The sequence below is a fragment of the Saccopteryx leptura genome, chromosome 3 (genome assembly GCF_036850995.1).
Source record: "Saccopteryx leptura isolate mSacLep1 chromosome 3, mSacLep1_pri_phased_curated, whole genome shotgun sequence".
NCBI lineage: Eukaryota > Metazoa > Chordata > Mammalia > Chiroptera > Emballonuridae > Saccopteryx > Saccopteryx leptura.
In genome coordinates this window covers 37,290,285-37,307,056 of record NC_089505.1, presented here as the reverse complement: position 1 = coordinate 37,307,056, position 16,772 = coordinate 37,290,285, and the positions used below count along the sequence as shown (strand labels likewise).

At 38.6% G+C, this 16,772-nt stretch overlaps 1 protein-coding gene across 1 annotated transcript; it reads left to right on the top strand.

Moving 5' to 3' along the window:
- The first annotated feature begins 315 nt into the window (after window positions 1–315).
- Window positions 316–7,423, top strand: CENPW (centromere protein W). Its single transcript, XM_066371787.1, has 3 exons — window positions 316–581; window positions 5,383–5,496; window positions 7,287–7,423. Exons 1-3 carry the CDS (start codon window positions 456–458, stop codon window positions 7,311–7,313), a joined length of 267 nt encoding a protein of 88 aa, XP_066227884.1. The 5' UTR covers window positions 316–455; the 3' UTR covers window positions 7,314–7,423.
- Window positions 7,424–16,772: the final 9,349 nt, after the last annotated feature.

The window sequence follows — 16,772 nt, the reverse complement described above, 5'->3', positions numbered from 1 at the left end:
GTTACATCACAAACTTCTTTCAACTTCCCTACTTTTTAGTCCATTGCTGTTGGGCTCAGTTTAGAGTGAAAGCTTGGAGAGTAAATGTAGCCGTCCTGGCACACCAACATTCTCCACTATTTCCCTACAACTCTCTGAAACGTAGGACATAGAGTTCTTTAGAGCAGGTGTATCAAGTAGGGCGATTAAACGAGGATTCGGCCCTAAGACATCCGCCGGTGCCCACCGCGGGTGTTTTCTGGCGTCCCCGGGGGGCGGGGCTTGGGCAGGCCTGACGTCACTCCCGAGCGCCGGGCGCGCTCCTTTGGCGGCGGATTCAAATGTTCAGCCCAGGGTCTCGGGCTTGAAGCAGCGTCGAGTCCGTGCGGTGGTTGTCGCCTTCCCCGCGAACGTTAGCTTCTGCGCGGTGCTGAGAGGGTCTGCGAGGCTGAGGCTGCTGGTGCCTGGGGGGCAGGATGGCGCTGCCGACCACCATCTCTCAGCGTAAACGGATTAAACGGAAGGCTCCCCGCGGCTTTCTCAAGCGCGTCTTCAAACGACGGAAGCCTCACCTGCGTCTGGAGAGAAGTTGTGATTTACTGGTGAGAGTCTCCCCCTTTGGGGGCTTGAAGTGGAGCAGGGACAGGTGGGGGAAGTTAGCCCCAGCCTTTAATTCGCCGCCCTCAGACAACCTGGTTCCTTCTGGCCTGTGTTTTCAGGCGTTTCCAGCAACGACGAGGCACGTTTGTCCCAGTCTGGCGGCTTAGTTCGTACTCCTGACGCTTAACTGTACGGGAGCCCCGGAAATGGAGACATCTGCACTTTTTTACTGGAGGCTCTTAGCCATATCAGCTTAAGGAGAAAACTAACGTTGAGTTCCTGCTTATAGCTTTTAAATATCGCTGTTCAGGAGCACAGGACGGTACTGACTTTTGAGTATACTTGTGAAAGATACAGCCTTTTTATTTTTTTTTTATGAATAAGTTTTTATTTTAATGGGGTGACATCAGTAAATCAGGCAGGGTACATATATTCAAAGAAAACATTTCCAGGTTATCTTGCCATTTAGTTCTGTTGCATACCCATCACCCAAAGAGAGATCATCCTCCGTCACCCTCTATCCAGTTTTCTTTGAAGATACAGCCTTTTAAAAGTAGATTTTGGAATTCAGTCTGAGACATTTTTATTTAACTACTGTAAAAGGTATTACTGGCGTGCCTAGTTTACGTTGTTAACCGATTATATTGCCTTATTAATTCTACTTTAGCTTACTTGCTGTACAGCCCTGATTCAAAAGTTTATCTGTAAAGTAGTATGTTCTCAGCTGTGAATTCGTTTTCCTAGATAGAACACCTATTTAAATCAGTTTCAAGCCAAACCACTAAAACTCCTTTATCTGACTCATAATACCCGCAGTATAATGCTTACCTAGTAAATAGCCACAACCAAACCACTGTATAATATTTCTGTCTTGAAATAAATTCAGAGTTTTTATGTTGAATGCCTGGAACAAATATCTCTTTAGCAGAATGAACAGTTTCCCTAGATTTAAACCCTGGGAGACCTAGTTTGTCACAAGAGCTCTTTGAGTAAAGGAGGCATTAAAAAAGTGGGCACCTAATGTTCAGGAGATCAAAGTAAAGAATTGTGGCTAACAAGGACATATGGCACGGCAAGTGTCTTCAGAACGGGTCATTCCATCTGTTCTTAAGCTACATTTTTTCCCACCTCTTTTCTCTACCGACTCCCCATCTGTTGTCTACATGCAGTTTCTTTTTTTACTAGACTACTATAGAATTGTCTTCATTTTTCTTTATTTGGTCTCTGAAGCCAAAACAAACTTTTCTTTTTTAGCTTGGAAAAGTAGCCCTTCTAATCTCCTGCCATCCTCTATTTATTCCTTTCTTAGACCCCAGAAGAAGGGACAATATATACTGGTTTGTACACCTACCTCCCTCACCCCCAGGGTGATGATAAAAGTGGCACAAGTGCGTGGGATTAAAATCAAGTTGATTTACAAGACATTTTTAGGTAATTTATTCTGGAATTTTTACTGGTCCTGTAGTCCAAAGTGGAAGGAAGAAATGTACTTGCTCAAGAATATCTAGGAGTCTGCCATTTCACTGGCAGAAATTTCTCAAGTAGTCAGATTCCTTCAACAGTCACACCTGTCTGCCTGCAAGTGACTCACGAATGGGTAGGCTGTGTTGTAGAGTGGGATTCAGGTGTTGCAGGAAAGAAGAGGAGGTGAATTCAAAGCAGTTGCAGTGGTAGGGGAAAGGCATTTTTTTAGGCCGCTATCTTATTCCTAGGTCTTACGCTTTTCTTTGGCTTTCATTGATTTGTTCTCCTTCATTCTCTGTGTATGCCATGCATCACCCTGGTTTCTTTGCATATGGTTTTTTGCTTGCTATTGACACTTCACAATCTTACCCAGAAGATGTTCCACATCATCCATAAACTTTTCTACAATAAGGCATTTTGTTTTGACCTCTTTATTTCTGAACTTTGATAGTAGAGAAAGTGTATATCATACAGTTTAGCTATTGGGACTTTGACACTGTTCACTAAGAATTTCATATGTGAGTGTTGTCTCTGTTGTATGCAGCTTCTTGAGGGGAAGTGTTCTAGTAATTAAAAATATAGAAATGTAAAAAACAAAAATATGGAAGATATATAAAAGTAATTAAAATAATATTAAAAATAATTATTAAAATGAAATAAAGTCATGCCATTTGAATAGGAATTAATATAGTGGGTGCAGATGTGATAAACAGTCTCTGACTTACAAGCAGGGCCCAGTTAGTATGTGTGTGAATTTATACCTAGATAAGAAGTGACTTGGTGCCATAACTCTGTAATGTGATAAACAGACTCTGGCTTTTGAGCAGGGTCCAGTTAGTGTGTGTGTGAAGGTATACCTAGGTAAGAAGTGGCTTGGCATCATAACTTTGTAAGTTAACGTAAATAAGAACATCTTAAAAAGTGGTTTGATGTAAACATTTCAGTAGGTAGGCATAGAGGGGATTCCCTGCAAGGATCCCCTAAAAAGGTGGTTTGAGATGATAATCCTGTAGATTGACACCTGTTAGAAGACATTGGCCAGAAAAGGTACTAAAGCTGAGGGGCCCACTGCTGCAGTAGTTGCCCAGACTCCAACGTGAACATGAACTGTCTCCACGTGGCTCTTGAGCTCTAACCAAAGACAGCATAGAGGAGCACTCTGACGGGGCCCCCTTAAGCTGTACCCAGGCACGCCAAGAGAATTTGTGAGTAATAAATTGCCTATGTGATTATTGCAACTAACTCTGTGTCAGTCTCATGTCTTTCCTCCGGTGGCAGTTAGTGTGGGTACTTCTCAGTAGCATCCTCATAGCCGGCTCAAGAGTAGTCTCGAGCCTGACCAGGCGGTGGCACAGTGGATAGAGCGTCAGAATGGGATGCTGAGGACCCAGGTTCGAGACCCCGAGGTCGCCAACTTGAGCGCGGGCTCATCTGGTTTGAGCAGAGCTCACCAGCTTGGACCCAAGGTCGCTGGCTCAAGCAAGGGGTTACTCGGTCTACTGTAGCCCCACGGTCAAGGCACCTATGAGAAAGCAATCAATGAACAACTAAGGTGTCACAGCAGAAGACTAATGATTGATGCTTCTCATCTCTCTCCATTCCTGTCTATCTATCCCTCTCTCTCTCTGTCTTTGTAAAAAAAAAAAAAAAAAAAAAAAAGAGTAGTCTCAAAGACGCTGCCAGCCCTGCTGATAAGCAGGAGTGTCCCACTGCACTGCATGGGGAAATTGAATCAAGGACACCTGATCGACTTAGAGCTTGGGCTCTACTGGAACAGGAAGGAACTGTACATATCTCTTTGTGTCTCCCATTATCTTTTAGCACAAAACTAATCTACTTTTATGCTGTGTTTTGTGCATGCTATTTTCTCTGCCTGAAGATGTCTTCACTCCGTTCAGCAAACTTCAGTTCTTTCACAAACCAGTTCAAATGCCACTTCATCAATGAAGCCTTTCTTACTCTTCTTGGAAAGGATCACCCTTTTCTTGATTATCATCTATTGTCACACATGCATTTAATTCTTTATAGGTTTGGTTCTGCCATTGGACGGGGAAGTTTGGGACTTTTTGTATTCCTGATGTTTAACATTAACACCTTGAACATTCTGAATGTACAGTTAATGTTGGGACTGCATTGGAAGAGAGATTTATTTTTGACAGTCTATCCTTTTGTATACTCTTGCTTTATACTTTTTATAGTGATATAATTACGGATTCACAAGCAGTGGCAAAATTAGTACAGATTACTGCTGTATCTTTTACCCAGATTTTCACAATGCTAACAACTTATATATAACTATCACCCTTTGTAGAAGTTTTGAATTTTGTACTGTATGCTTATATTATCTATTTTAAATAGTCTCTTTAAAAGTGCCTTAAAGATTAGTAGTAGATATGATTATATTGATAGTGTTAGATGACAAGTAATGACTTTTGTACATACACATTTCAACTATTAATATGTTTTTGAATAGATCTTTCAGATACCTGGTTAAAAAGTCTTTAGACCTTGAATTGTAGAATGAAAGATGTTTTGATTTTAAATTTTGGGAAAATTTTAAATACATTATAACTTTAAACTTATTTGGATCAGAAGCAGGACTATTTGTTACTTAATAAAGTTCTACATAAGTATTTATTTATTTATTTATTGAGAGACACACAGGAAGGGAGAGAGATGAGAAGCATCAGTTCTTTGTTGAGTCACCTTAGTTGTCCATTGATTGTTTTAGTGACCTTGAGCTCAAGCCAGCAACCATGGGATCTGTCTATGATACCACACTCAAGCTGATGAGCCTGAGCTCAAACCGGCGACATTGGGGTTTCAAAGCTTTGTCCTTAGCATTCCAGGCTGAGGCTCTATCCACTGCATCACTGCCTGGTTGGGCATTTTTTTTTAATGATGTTTTACAATAATTTTATTATTATGGCACTTGGTTAGCCTTGTTTATGTATTGCAATAGCAAAGTCTCTTTTTTGTAGACTCTAAGAAGGATCTATATTAAATTCTCTTTAAATAAAAATTGACTTAATCACAGTACAAAATAGTGCATTAAATTTTGTAGCATTTTATTTTTGTATAGATTTTATTTATTTGTTTTAGAGAGGCAGAGGGAAGGGAGAGGAAAGAGAGAGAAAGCGGAGCAGGAAGCATCAACTCCCATATGTACCTTGACCAAGCAAGCCCGGGGTTTCGAACCTGCAACCTCAGTGTTCCGGGTTGATGCTTTATCCACTGTTCCACCACAGGTCAGGCCAGGATCTTTTATTTTTAAAAGTCATTATTTCAAAGTATCAATGTTTTGAGCTTAAAAATCCTTTCTAACATTTTCTTTTAAAGGTGCATCTGAACTGTTTACTGTTTATTCGTCGATTAGCAGAAGAGTCCAGAACAAATGCTTGTAAGAATAAGTGTGGAATCATTAAAGACCAGCATGTACTGGCTGCAGCAAAGGTCAAGTTTGTATTTATTTTCTTGACTGCGAATTAACTTTAAAAACACCACCTGGTTCATTAAGCTTGCCTGTTTTAGATTTCTTTCTTCAGCTTTTTTGACTCAATTGACCCTTGGTTTTTCATGTTAATAGACTTAATGAGTTAAGATTTTCTTTCTCTATAAGTATATTGGGGATTTCTGATGCAAGATGCATGGCCACTGCTTTATCACCATTTAGGTGAAAAATATTTGACTGTAACCTGTAGAATTTGTAGTAGGCGATATGTATTTGAGAAGGTTATCATCTTGACATTTATTAGAACTTTCTTGATCATTTTGTTTTCCTAATTGTCTAATTATTTGTTTTTCTGTGTTTTGAGATTTGTGTGATTAACGAGTCAAATTACTTATAAAAGCAGAGAAGCTTGCTTCTCTTTCTGGTATTTCTATATAATGTTAAGAGTATGATGATTAGGGCAGAGTTTTTTCCAACTATGTTCCTGAGATCATTTCCACTTGGTATTAATAGATGCCCACCATGAAAAGCAGGTAGATAGACGAAAGCATTAGGTAAACGGATATATATACTATATACCTCTTTGAATAGTAACAATGTTAATATGTATATAGAGCTTGTTTCTATAAAAATATGCAAGAAATTGGCAACCATGATTGACTGGGGAATGATGTTGGAGAGAGACTTATTTTTGATATTCTGTCTATTTTCAAATAATTATAGACTCACAGAAGGTATGTAAGTACTGTAGTATAGTTTCCATGTGCCTTTTGTCCAGCTTTACACAATGCTAACATCTTTATATACTACAGTTATGTAAGATTATAGAAGGTTATGGGAAATATAGCTGTAAAGAAACTTGAACTGTTTAACTTAACGTTTTGTAAATTTGAATACATTATATACTCAGCATTTTGTTACTCTGAGTACATGGTACTTCGTTTTGCAGTACTCATACAAACATCTTAGAGGACAGAGAAGTGCTAACTTAGGGTATATAGACCTATTTGGTGGCCTCTGTGGAAACCTAGAAATGTGCATGCTCAAATTTTCTTATAAATATTCCAACAAGATTCTAGACGCTTAAAATCAGTTTTTCTGTATTTAAAGCAAGTTTAAGAACTTGAAGTGTGTATGTATGTATTTTAATTTCAGTGTTTTTTTTTATTAATAAATTATAGGTATGTTTAACCTGAAAGTAGAAAAATAAAAAGTTAAAAAATATATATTTTCAGGTCTAATGCTACCTATCTTTTACACTTAAATATCCTTTTTTATTTCTCTCATGTGCTATATGTTTTGAAAATGTTCTACCTAATAAGCTTTTCATCATTCGATGACTAGCCTTGGTTTCTAAATTGATATAATTTCAGACCAAATAGAAGAAATATTGCAATGGATTTGTATTGCTTTATAGTTGTTAAATGCCTGATTTATAGTAGGATTTTCAAACTTTGGAACACTGTAACTCCCAGGATTACTAAATTGCCTAGAGATCTGATGTTAGGAACCATTAATAGGAACACCTTTAGCTTACAACTGAGGAAACTAACATCTAGAAGTGACTGTAAAACCAGATTTTGAGACTCTAGGCATGTTTTACATTCTTTGAGAGAAGCAGAGTCTCAGACCATCTATAAGGCAAAAGGATTCCCTAATCACTTTCCATATTGGGTTTTATAAAATCAGTCTTACTTATTATACACATAGGAATATTTAACTTTTTGTTGAAGAATTATGTTTTATTTGCCATAGGTATAATATGAATCTTCATTTTGTTTTCTCCCCACAGGTAATTCTAAAGAAAAGCAGAGGTTAGAAGTCAAAGAACACATTTTGAAAATTGTATGATGTAATTTTTATTTTAGTGGGTAACATCATGAAAGCACTTTTTCCATATCAGTTAATATCGTGTATTATTAAAATATTGCCTGCTTGAGGGATGTGTGTATTTGCGTATTTTTTACTGCTATTGAAATATCTCAAGTGAACATATAGAAGTATATAACTTTATTTTTGAGGAATTATGTTTTCATTTTAAATGGACTTGAGTTCATTTTACTTTTTGTTTCATTCGTATTGCAAATGTCTTGCACATGAAAAATGAAATCTTACCATGTGAAGTAGTTTGAGAAGATTCATTTCTTGAAATTAAGTTTCTAAGTATTTAGCTTTGGACACTTAGCTATAGGAATCAATTTAATTTGATAAGAAACAACATGCAGTCAAAACTAGGTACATTTTAAATAATTTTAACTCTTTAATGCCTTTGCGTAAATAATGCAGTCTACCTTTTATTACTGTTGTATTTTATGGTATTTATATACCACAGTTTGTACAACTATTCACCCATTGAGGGCCATTTTGATTATTTCCAGTTTTTGACTATTACAAACAAAGCTGCCATGAAGAGTCATTTATAAGTTTTTATACAGATACAAGTTTTCATTTCTCTGGGATAAGTACCCAGAATGTGACTACTGGGTCAAATGGTAAGTGTATATTTAGTTTTAAAAAGAAACAGCCAAACTATTTTCTAGAGTGGCAGTATCATTTTATATTTCCATCAGCTATTAATGAAAGATCCACTTTTCTCACATTCTCATGAATATTTCATATTGTTTTTATTAGTTTTTTTCCTCTTTTCCCAGTGAGAGGAGGGGAGATAGACTCTTGCATGCATCTGATCTGGATCCACCTGGCAATGCCTGTCTGGGGCTGATGCTCACAACCAAGCTATTTTTAGTGCCTGAGGTGGAGGCTTCACAGAGCCATCCTCAGCGCTGGGGCCCATGCATTCAAACCGACCTAGCCATGACTGCGGGTGGGGAAGAGATAGAAAAGGGGAGAGAGAGGGGTAGAGAAGCAGATGGTCACTTCTGTATGTCCTGACCAGGAATTCAACCCTGGATATTCACACGCTGGTTTAGTACTCCACCACTGAGCCAACCAGTCAGGCCCATATTGTTATTTTTTATTTTAGCTATTCTGATAGGATTGTGTGATCTCAAGATTTTAAATTTTTATTTCCTTAATGACTAATGATGTTGCACTTACTTTCATGTTTATCATCCATTTTTCCTCTTTGGTGAGATGTTTCTTCATTTCTTTTGTGCATTTTCTATTTGGATTTTTTTGCTTTTCTAATGTTGAATTTTGGGAGTTCTTTATGCTAGGTATGGGCCTTTGTCAGATAATGTGGTTTGCAAATATTCTATTCTGTAGCTTCTCTTTTATTTTAACAGAGTCTTTTGAAGTTCAACAGTTTTAATTTTGATGAAGTCTAATTTATTGGTTATATTTTTTTCTTACATTGGTGTCATGTTCTTCAGCAAGCCCTATTTCCTGAAGATTTTTTCCTGTATTATTTTTTATAGGTTTAATAGTTTGTTTTACATTTAAATCTCTGATCTATTTTGAGTTAATTTTTTATGAGGTGTGAGGTTTAGGTCAAGTTTCTTTGTTGATATCCAGTTTCAGCAACTATTTTTGAAAAGATGATCTTTCCTCTGTTGATTTTTTTATTTTTTATTTATTTTTTTATTCAATGAGAGAAGGGAAGGCAGATAGATAGATTCCCACAAGCACCCTGACTGGGACCCACCCGGTAAGCCCACTAGGGGGCGATGCTCCGTTGCTCAGCAACTGAGCTCTTCTTAGCGCTTGAGGCAGAAGCCATAGAGCCATCCTCAGTGCCCAGGGCCATCTTGCTCTAATGGAGCCATGACTGACTGCAGGAGAGAGAGAGAGACAGATAGAGGGCAGGGGTGGAGAAGCACATGATTGCTTCTCTGTGCCCTGACCAGGAATCAAACCTGGGACATCCACACACTAGGCTGATGCTCTACCACTGAGCCAACTGGCCACAGCCTCCTCTGTTGAATTTCTTTTGCACTTTTGTCATAAATTTGTTGGTCATACTCGCATAGGCTATTCTTTGGTTCTATACTGGTTTGTTTTGGTGTCTCTGCCAAAAATGCATAGTCTTTATTATGGCTAAGTATCAATAATTAGTCTTGAAATTAGTAGAGTGATTCTCCTCACTTAATTCTTGTTCAGAATATTTTGGGTTTTCTATTTTTTTTTATTTTTTTGCTTTTCCATAGAAATTTTAGAATAATCTTGTTTGTATCTACAAAAAATTCTTCTTGTTGGAAGTTTGATTGGAATTGCATTAAATCTATATATCAACTTAGGGAGAATTGGTGTCTTTACTGTGTTGAATCTTCCAGTCCATTCATATGGGATATCTCTATTTATATCTTTGATTTTTTAGTTTTTACTTTTTTATTTCCTTTCTGTTTAGAGAATTTCTTTGTGTTATTCTTCTAATATAGTTCTGCTAGTGACACATTTTCTTAGTTGCCTTCATCTGAGAATGTCTTGGTTTCCCCCAATTTGTTAAGCATATTTTTGCTTGATATAAAATTTTGGGTTTACAGTTCTTTTATCACTTGAAAAGTTTTTAACCCTATCTTTTTGTTGGGTCCCTGATGACACAGATGTAAGATCCTATTTTATGTTCCACAGATTTCACAGGCCTGTTTTTTTGTTTTATTTTTGGTCTATTCTGTTGTATAATTTAGGTAATTAATATATATATGATCTATCTTACAATTTGCTGATTATTTTCTCTGTTCCCCCTTTTTGTGTTGACCCATTGAGTGGTTTTATTTAATTTTAGTTAATGTCTTTAGTTTGCATCATTTCTTTGGGTTCTTTATATCTTCTGCATGTTTGCTGAGACTTTCAATTTTTTTCATTTATTATAAGTGTTTATAATTATGCAAGTATTTTTCGATGGCTGTTTTGAAATCCTTGTCTGATGATAATTCTAATATTGTGCCATCTTAGTATTGTCATTGTCCTTTATCATTGAGTTTGAGATCTTGAGTCTTCATTATGAGTAATTTTTGATTAAAACCTGGACATGTTGGCTATTATGTTACAAGACTGGATCTTATTTAAATCTTGTGCTTTCACAGGCCTTCTCTGACATCATTCTGATGGATAAAACGTGGCACTGCCTTGTTGCTACTGCTGGTGCGAGTAGAAGTCCAGGTTCTCTGCATAGCTTCTACTGATAACCAATGATGGGAGAGGAGAGGGCTTTCTCTCCTTGTTATTGCTGGACAGAGGTGTGAGCTTAGGCTCCCCACAAGGGCTTAGATATCCTGATTAGGGGAGGGGAACACCTTGGTACTGCTACCCACATTTTTTCCACAAAAGTGGAAAGGTGGTCATGTTACCCCCTGATCAAAGGTGAAAATCCAGGCTCCACTAGTCTCTCTCTCATATCATCCAGTAGAGAAGGAAAGGAGTTCCCCATTACCTAAGCATGAGGGTGGAATACCACTAGACATCTGTGGTCCTCACTGATACTCTGAGGGTGTGTCCTAATTACTGCTGAATGGTGAAATTCCTCCCCTTAGGTCTGATACTTCACCAGTGAGGAGAGGAGAGTGTTCCTTGTTACTGCAAGGTGTGAATGAAATTCTGGGCTCGGTATGAAATTCCCAGCCTTTCAATTGGCCTTCTCTGGAAGCATCTCGGGTGGTGCGTTTGGGATGCATCACTGGTGCCTAGCAAGAGTAGAGGGCCAGGCTGTCTACTTGAGTATTGCTCATGTGGCTGGAGAGTGATCTGTAGGGTTTATTTGTGGAGTTTGTATGGAATAGAATGGTTATTGTCTAAAAATGTTTCTGTTTGCCCCTTGTCCTTTGGTTAGAGTAGGTTTTTAGGGAGGACTTTTAGTTTTCCCCTCTTGTCAGTGTTCATTGGTATTTGAAGTTGCCAGCTTCTCTAGTGTCCAATCTGAGATAGAGGGGGAAAGAAAGAATTCCCAGGGTATTCACGGTGTTTTTCCTTTGGTCCCAAGTTTCTAGCTAGTGTATTGCCTAGGGGTCCCCAAACTTTTTACACAGGGGGCCAGTTCACTGTCCCTCAGACCGTTGGAGGGCCGGACTATAAAAAAAAAAACTATGAATAAATCCCTATGCACACTGCACATACCTTATTTTAAAGTAAAAAAACAAAACAAAACGGGAACAAATACAATATTTAAAATAAAGACCAAGTAAATTTAAATCAACAAACTGACCAGTATTTCAATAGGAACTAGGCTCCTCTCACTGACCACCAATGAAAGAGGTGCCCCTTCGGAAGTGCGGCGGGGACGGATAGATGGCCTCGGGGCCGCATGTGGCCCGCTGGCCGTAGTTTGGGGACCCCTGGTATTGCCTTTTCTTGACTTTTCAGTCTTATATTTGTTTTATGTATATAAAGTCAAGAGTTTTTAGTTGAACTAAGTGACAGGAATAGGGGAAAATATATTTACTTCATCTTCTTGAAACCATGAATCCCAACAGTGATTTTTAAAAAAGGCTTCAAGGATGTTGACAACAGCTATGTTAATTTTTGTGTGTGTGTGTGTGTGTGACAGAGACAAGGACAGACAGGAAGGGAAAGAGATGAGAAGCATCAATTCTTCATTGCACCACCTTAGTTGTTCATTGATTGCTTTCTCATATGTGCCTTGACCAGGTGGCTACAACAGACTGAGTAACCCCTTGCTCAAGCCAGCGACCTTGGGCTCAAGCTGGTGAGCCTTGTTCAAACCAGATGAGCCCGCACCCAAGCTGGTGATCTCGGGGTTTCAAACTGGATCCTCCGTGTTCCCTGTGCCACTGCCTGGTCAGGCATTAAATATTTTTAATAAATATTACTAAATGAAAAAAAAAGAATTCTTGGAATTACCTAAACCAGAAACCTGGGATTTATCTTTGGCTCCTTCAAATCCATCTGCCTTTTTCTCTCATTCAATCAGATAGACCACCAGGAGCTATGTGACTTTGAATCTTATCTCTTTACCTCTATCCTCTATTGCAGGGATCCCCAAACTTTTTACACAGGGGGCCAGTTCACTGTCCCTCAGACCGTTGGAGGGCCAGACTATAAAAAAAACTATGAACAAATCCCTATGCACACTGCACATATTTTAAGGTAAAAAAACAAACGGGAACAAATACAATATTTAAAATAAAGAACAAGTAAATTTAAATCAACAAACTGACCAGTATTTCAATGGGAACTATGTTCCTCTCACTGACCACCAATGAAGGAGGTGCCTCTTCTGGAAGTGCGGTGGGGGCCGGATAAATGGCCTCAAGGGGCCGCATGCGGCCCGCGGGCTGTAGTTTGGGGACCCCTGCTCTATTGCTTTGCCTCAGACTCTAATGTATGATAGAAAATATGTACTTGGCACCCAAGTTACTGCAGTACCCTATCTGATATCCTTGTTCCTAGTTCCCTACTATGCCTTCAGTCTCCAGGCTGTCTTCACAAGATCGGAGTTGCCTTTCTATAAGATGTAAATCCAATCATGTCATGCTGCTATCGAAAATCCTTCAGTGACTTATCTGATCTTGGGTTAAAATGAAACTAAACCTGGTATATACTGTTTCCCCAAGAATAAGACATCCCCCGAAAATAAGACCTAGTGCAATTTTTTTTCAAGCTTAGAAATATAGGCCTCCCCTGAAAATAAGACCTAGCACATCTTTAGGAGCAAAAATTAATATAAGACACTCTTATTTTCGGGAAATCAGGGTAGATTGTTGTACATGGAAATAGTCACAAGAAATTCTCGAATTCAGAGTGTGGCTGGTTATGCTGATGTTTGTGATGACATGACTACAGTATATTAATAAATGTTGATTTTTTGTTCAACAGTAAATGTGCATTCTTTTTCATGGAAAAATAAGACATCCCCTGAAAATAAGACCTAGCGCATCTTTAGGAGCAAAAATGAAAGACACTGTCTTATTTTCGGGGAAACACGGTAACACTATTAGTTATCTGGTACAGGCTTATATGTATGTGAACAGGGCTTATTATCTGTTAAGTTTCCTTGGAGTTGAGTGGATTAATGAGCAAATAACCAGGTATTGTGCCAGGGAACTCCAAAACTCAGAATATGGAGGGCTTTATCATGAGCTGTCTACACCCATCCTAGTGCCTAAACCTCTCTGGGTAACTTATCTAATTTAGAGAAGAATCTTCCATTCTCCACATTTTTTACCCACTCTGGGGTAAATTTTTGCGAATAGACTGTCTGAAATTTAGATCTTCAATTAATCATTTTGCTTTGGTCCCATCTCACTCTCACCCTCATTGCACATGGCTATCTGGACTCAGGAGAGGCTTTGGAGTTTGGCTTGGGGTCAGCTGTCTCAGCTGCAGCATTTTCTACTGTTCATACCTGCAGCTTCTTTGGCTCTGTCTCAGCATTCATTAATTACATCCTCTTTGCATGTAGAAGTTTCCTGAACTATCTTTTTTTTTTAATTTTTTTTTTTCTGAAGCTGGAAACGGGGAGAGACAGTCAGACAGACTCCCGCATGCACCCGACTGGGATCCACCCTGCACGCCCACCAGGGGCGAAGCTCTGCCCACCAGGGGGGTGATGCTCTGCCCCTCGGGGGCGTCGCTCTGCCGCAACCAGAGCCACTCTCGCGCCTGGGGCAGAGGCCAAGGAGCCATCCCCAGCACCTGGGCCATCTTTGCTCCAATGGAGCTTCGGCTGCGGGAGGGGAAGAGAGAGACAGAGAGGAAGGAGAGGGGGAGGGGTGGAGAAGCAGATGGGCGCTTCTCCTGTGTGCCCTGGCCGGGCATCGAACCCGGGACTTCTGCACGCCAGGCCGACGCTCTACCATTCAGCCAACTGGCCAGGGCCTGAATTATCTTTAATGCCATTTTAACTTTTTATTTTTTATCATTTTAATGGAGTAAAGGAGGAAAAGAAGGTGTATGGCTGTTCTTGAACAACTTCATGTATCTTTATATACATATATTGTGCGCGCACACACACACACACACACACACACACACACACACTTTATTTTTCCAAGTGAGAGGAGGAGAGATAGACAGATTTCTGCATGTGCCCCGACTGGGATCTGCCTGGCAATCCCAGTCTGGAGCCAATGCTGTGCCCATCTGGGGCCTTGCTCACAACTGAGTTATTTTTAGTGCCTGATGCCTGGGCTGAAGTGCTTGAACCAATCAAGCCATGGCTGTGGGAGGAGAAGAGAGAGTGAGAGAGAATGGGGAGAGGTGGAGAAGCAGATGGTAGCTGCTTCTGTGTGCCCTGACCAAGAATCAAACCAGGGACATCCACATGCCGTGCTGACACTCTACCACTGAACCAACTGGCCAGGGCCTTCATGGATTCTTAGTTCAATGTAAATTAATAAATTAATAATTTTTTAATGCATTAGTGTGCCAAGATTTTTAACAAGTCTTACATGGTATATAAATATACTTTTTTTCCTTATGTTTATTGTATTGATTATTTAGAGAGGAGAGGAAGGCAAAGAGGGAGAGAGACAGGAACATCAATCTGCTCCTGTATGTTCCCTGACGGGATTGAACTGGCAACCTTTGTGCTTTGGGACAATGCTCTAATCAACTGAACTATCTGACCAGGGCTAAATACACATTTTTAATGTAGAATTATGTTTAATGTAAAGATAAATTCTAGATAAATATTAAGGTTTTTCATGAGAATGTAAATTTGAAAAAAAACATAGCTAAGAATATATAGATAATGCTGAAGGAGTTCTGTAAAATGTATATATTTATAATATAAAAATCTTATATGGCTTTACTTTGACATGAAGTTGGACTAGGGCATTTTAGTTTTAGGACAATAAGAACTATTATATTCAGAAATAATATCTTTCTTGTTTTAAACATGAGGTTTTCTGTATCTTCTCTATCTCCCGTGTAGTGACAGATGATCATCATAGTGCAGTTTGGTCCACTGCCTCTTCCCCACAAGGGTATCACAAAATCTCGTCATGTTTTTGTATTCTCTATATTAGGAAGGGGGAGGAGCAGGAAGCATCAACTCCCAGATGTGCCTTGACCAGAGGAGCCAGGGTTTCAAATCAGCGACCTCAGAATTCCAGGTCGACGCTTTATTCACTGTGCCACGACAGGTCAGGCTATAGTAGGCTTTTTTATGCAGTTTTTCTACCTCATCCCAACCTTTAGTTGTGAAAACTTTTAGAAAGTATTGTAAGCTTAAGCTTCTACAATTGAAGGGCAAAAATAGGATTCTAATTGAGGGGAGAGGCTTCAGTTCTTTTTCTCCCATCTTTAGAGACCACAATAGTGCTAACCTGTGTGAATGTGAGTGTGTGTTATGGGAAGGGGTGAGATGGGATGAGGATGAGGGGAGTTGGTAGAGGTGGAGTCAGTAGAGGGAGGTGATTGTGTCTATATGAGTTTGGCATCTCTCTGGGAGTTTATTACTATTTTTTTTAATAGATAGAAATTTTACTGTCTTGGTCAAGAATTAAAACTCCAGCATTTTTATATGGAGATTTGGAGATTAAAGCAAGACACAATGAAGATAGAAGAATAGTAGCAGAAATGTATTAGCTTGTCTTATAAATTTTTGGGGGTATTTATAATATATGCCATCCATACTCCGACCTGAATTAGAAAAGATGAAGAGAATCTAGAACATGAGGTCCAGGGTGATTTTAGACTAAGTGAATTGTGTTCTGGATCTTGAGTAGGGCCTGTAAGATCTTGAAAACTAATTTAACTGGAGCTTCCAAGATAGTTTTGAGATACTCTTATTAGCATGTATAAAACTTAACTATGATATTTGTTGTGTTTTCTTGTGATATTGTCATCTCTGATTAATCTATGCGCAATTTCCTTTTTTGAGTCTTAAGAGTTCCCTGAGTCTGATTACCTGTGACTTTTCTTTGTTTAGTATTTTTATCAAATGTATTTTCCATCATGATACTTTCAAATATTCTATTATATGTTCTCTAAAGTGAGTCTCTAATAAATTAGTATACACTGGGTTTTGTTTTTTATCCAGTATGATAACATTAGTAATGGGGGTTTGTAGTTCATTTATATTTAATGTGTAAATACCATAACATTTGGGTTTATATTTACCATTTTACTATTTGTTTTCTATATGTCTCAGCTGCTTTAAGTGAATTTTTTTGTTTTCTTTTGAATTACCTTCTGTGATTCATTTTTCCTCATATTATTCTAGCTATGTATTGTTCTTTAGGGATTATAATATACATCACTGATTTATTATACCCTTTTTCATCTGGTATCTATGCTGCAGACTTATTAGAGATTATAACATGTACCTTTGGCTATTTCTAGAACATTAGAACTTTACCTCCATTTACCTGCTTTATGATTATTTTAATTTTTCATATGTTAAACTACATAAAAAATG

Bases quoted from the DNA above. Each gene is read 5' to 3' on its own strand.
- CENPW (XM_066371787.1), top strand. From the start codon at position 456: ATGGCGCTGCCGACCACCATCTCTCAGCGTAAACGGATTAAACGGAAG. The intron at 582-5,382 runs GTGAGAGTCTCC...TTTCTTTTAAAG, and splicing joins AGAGAAGTTGTGATTTACTG to GTGCATCTGAACTGTTTACT. The intron at 5,497-7,286 runs GTCAAGTTTGTA...TTCTCCCCACAG, and splicing joins ATGTACTGGCTGCAGCAAAG to GTAATTCTAAAGAAAAGCAG.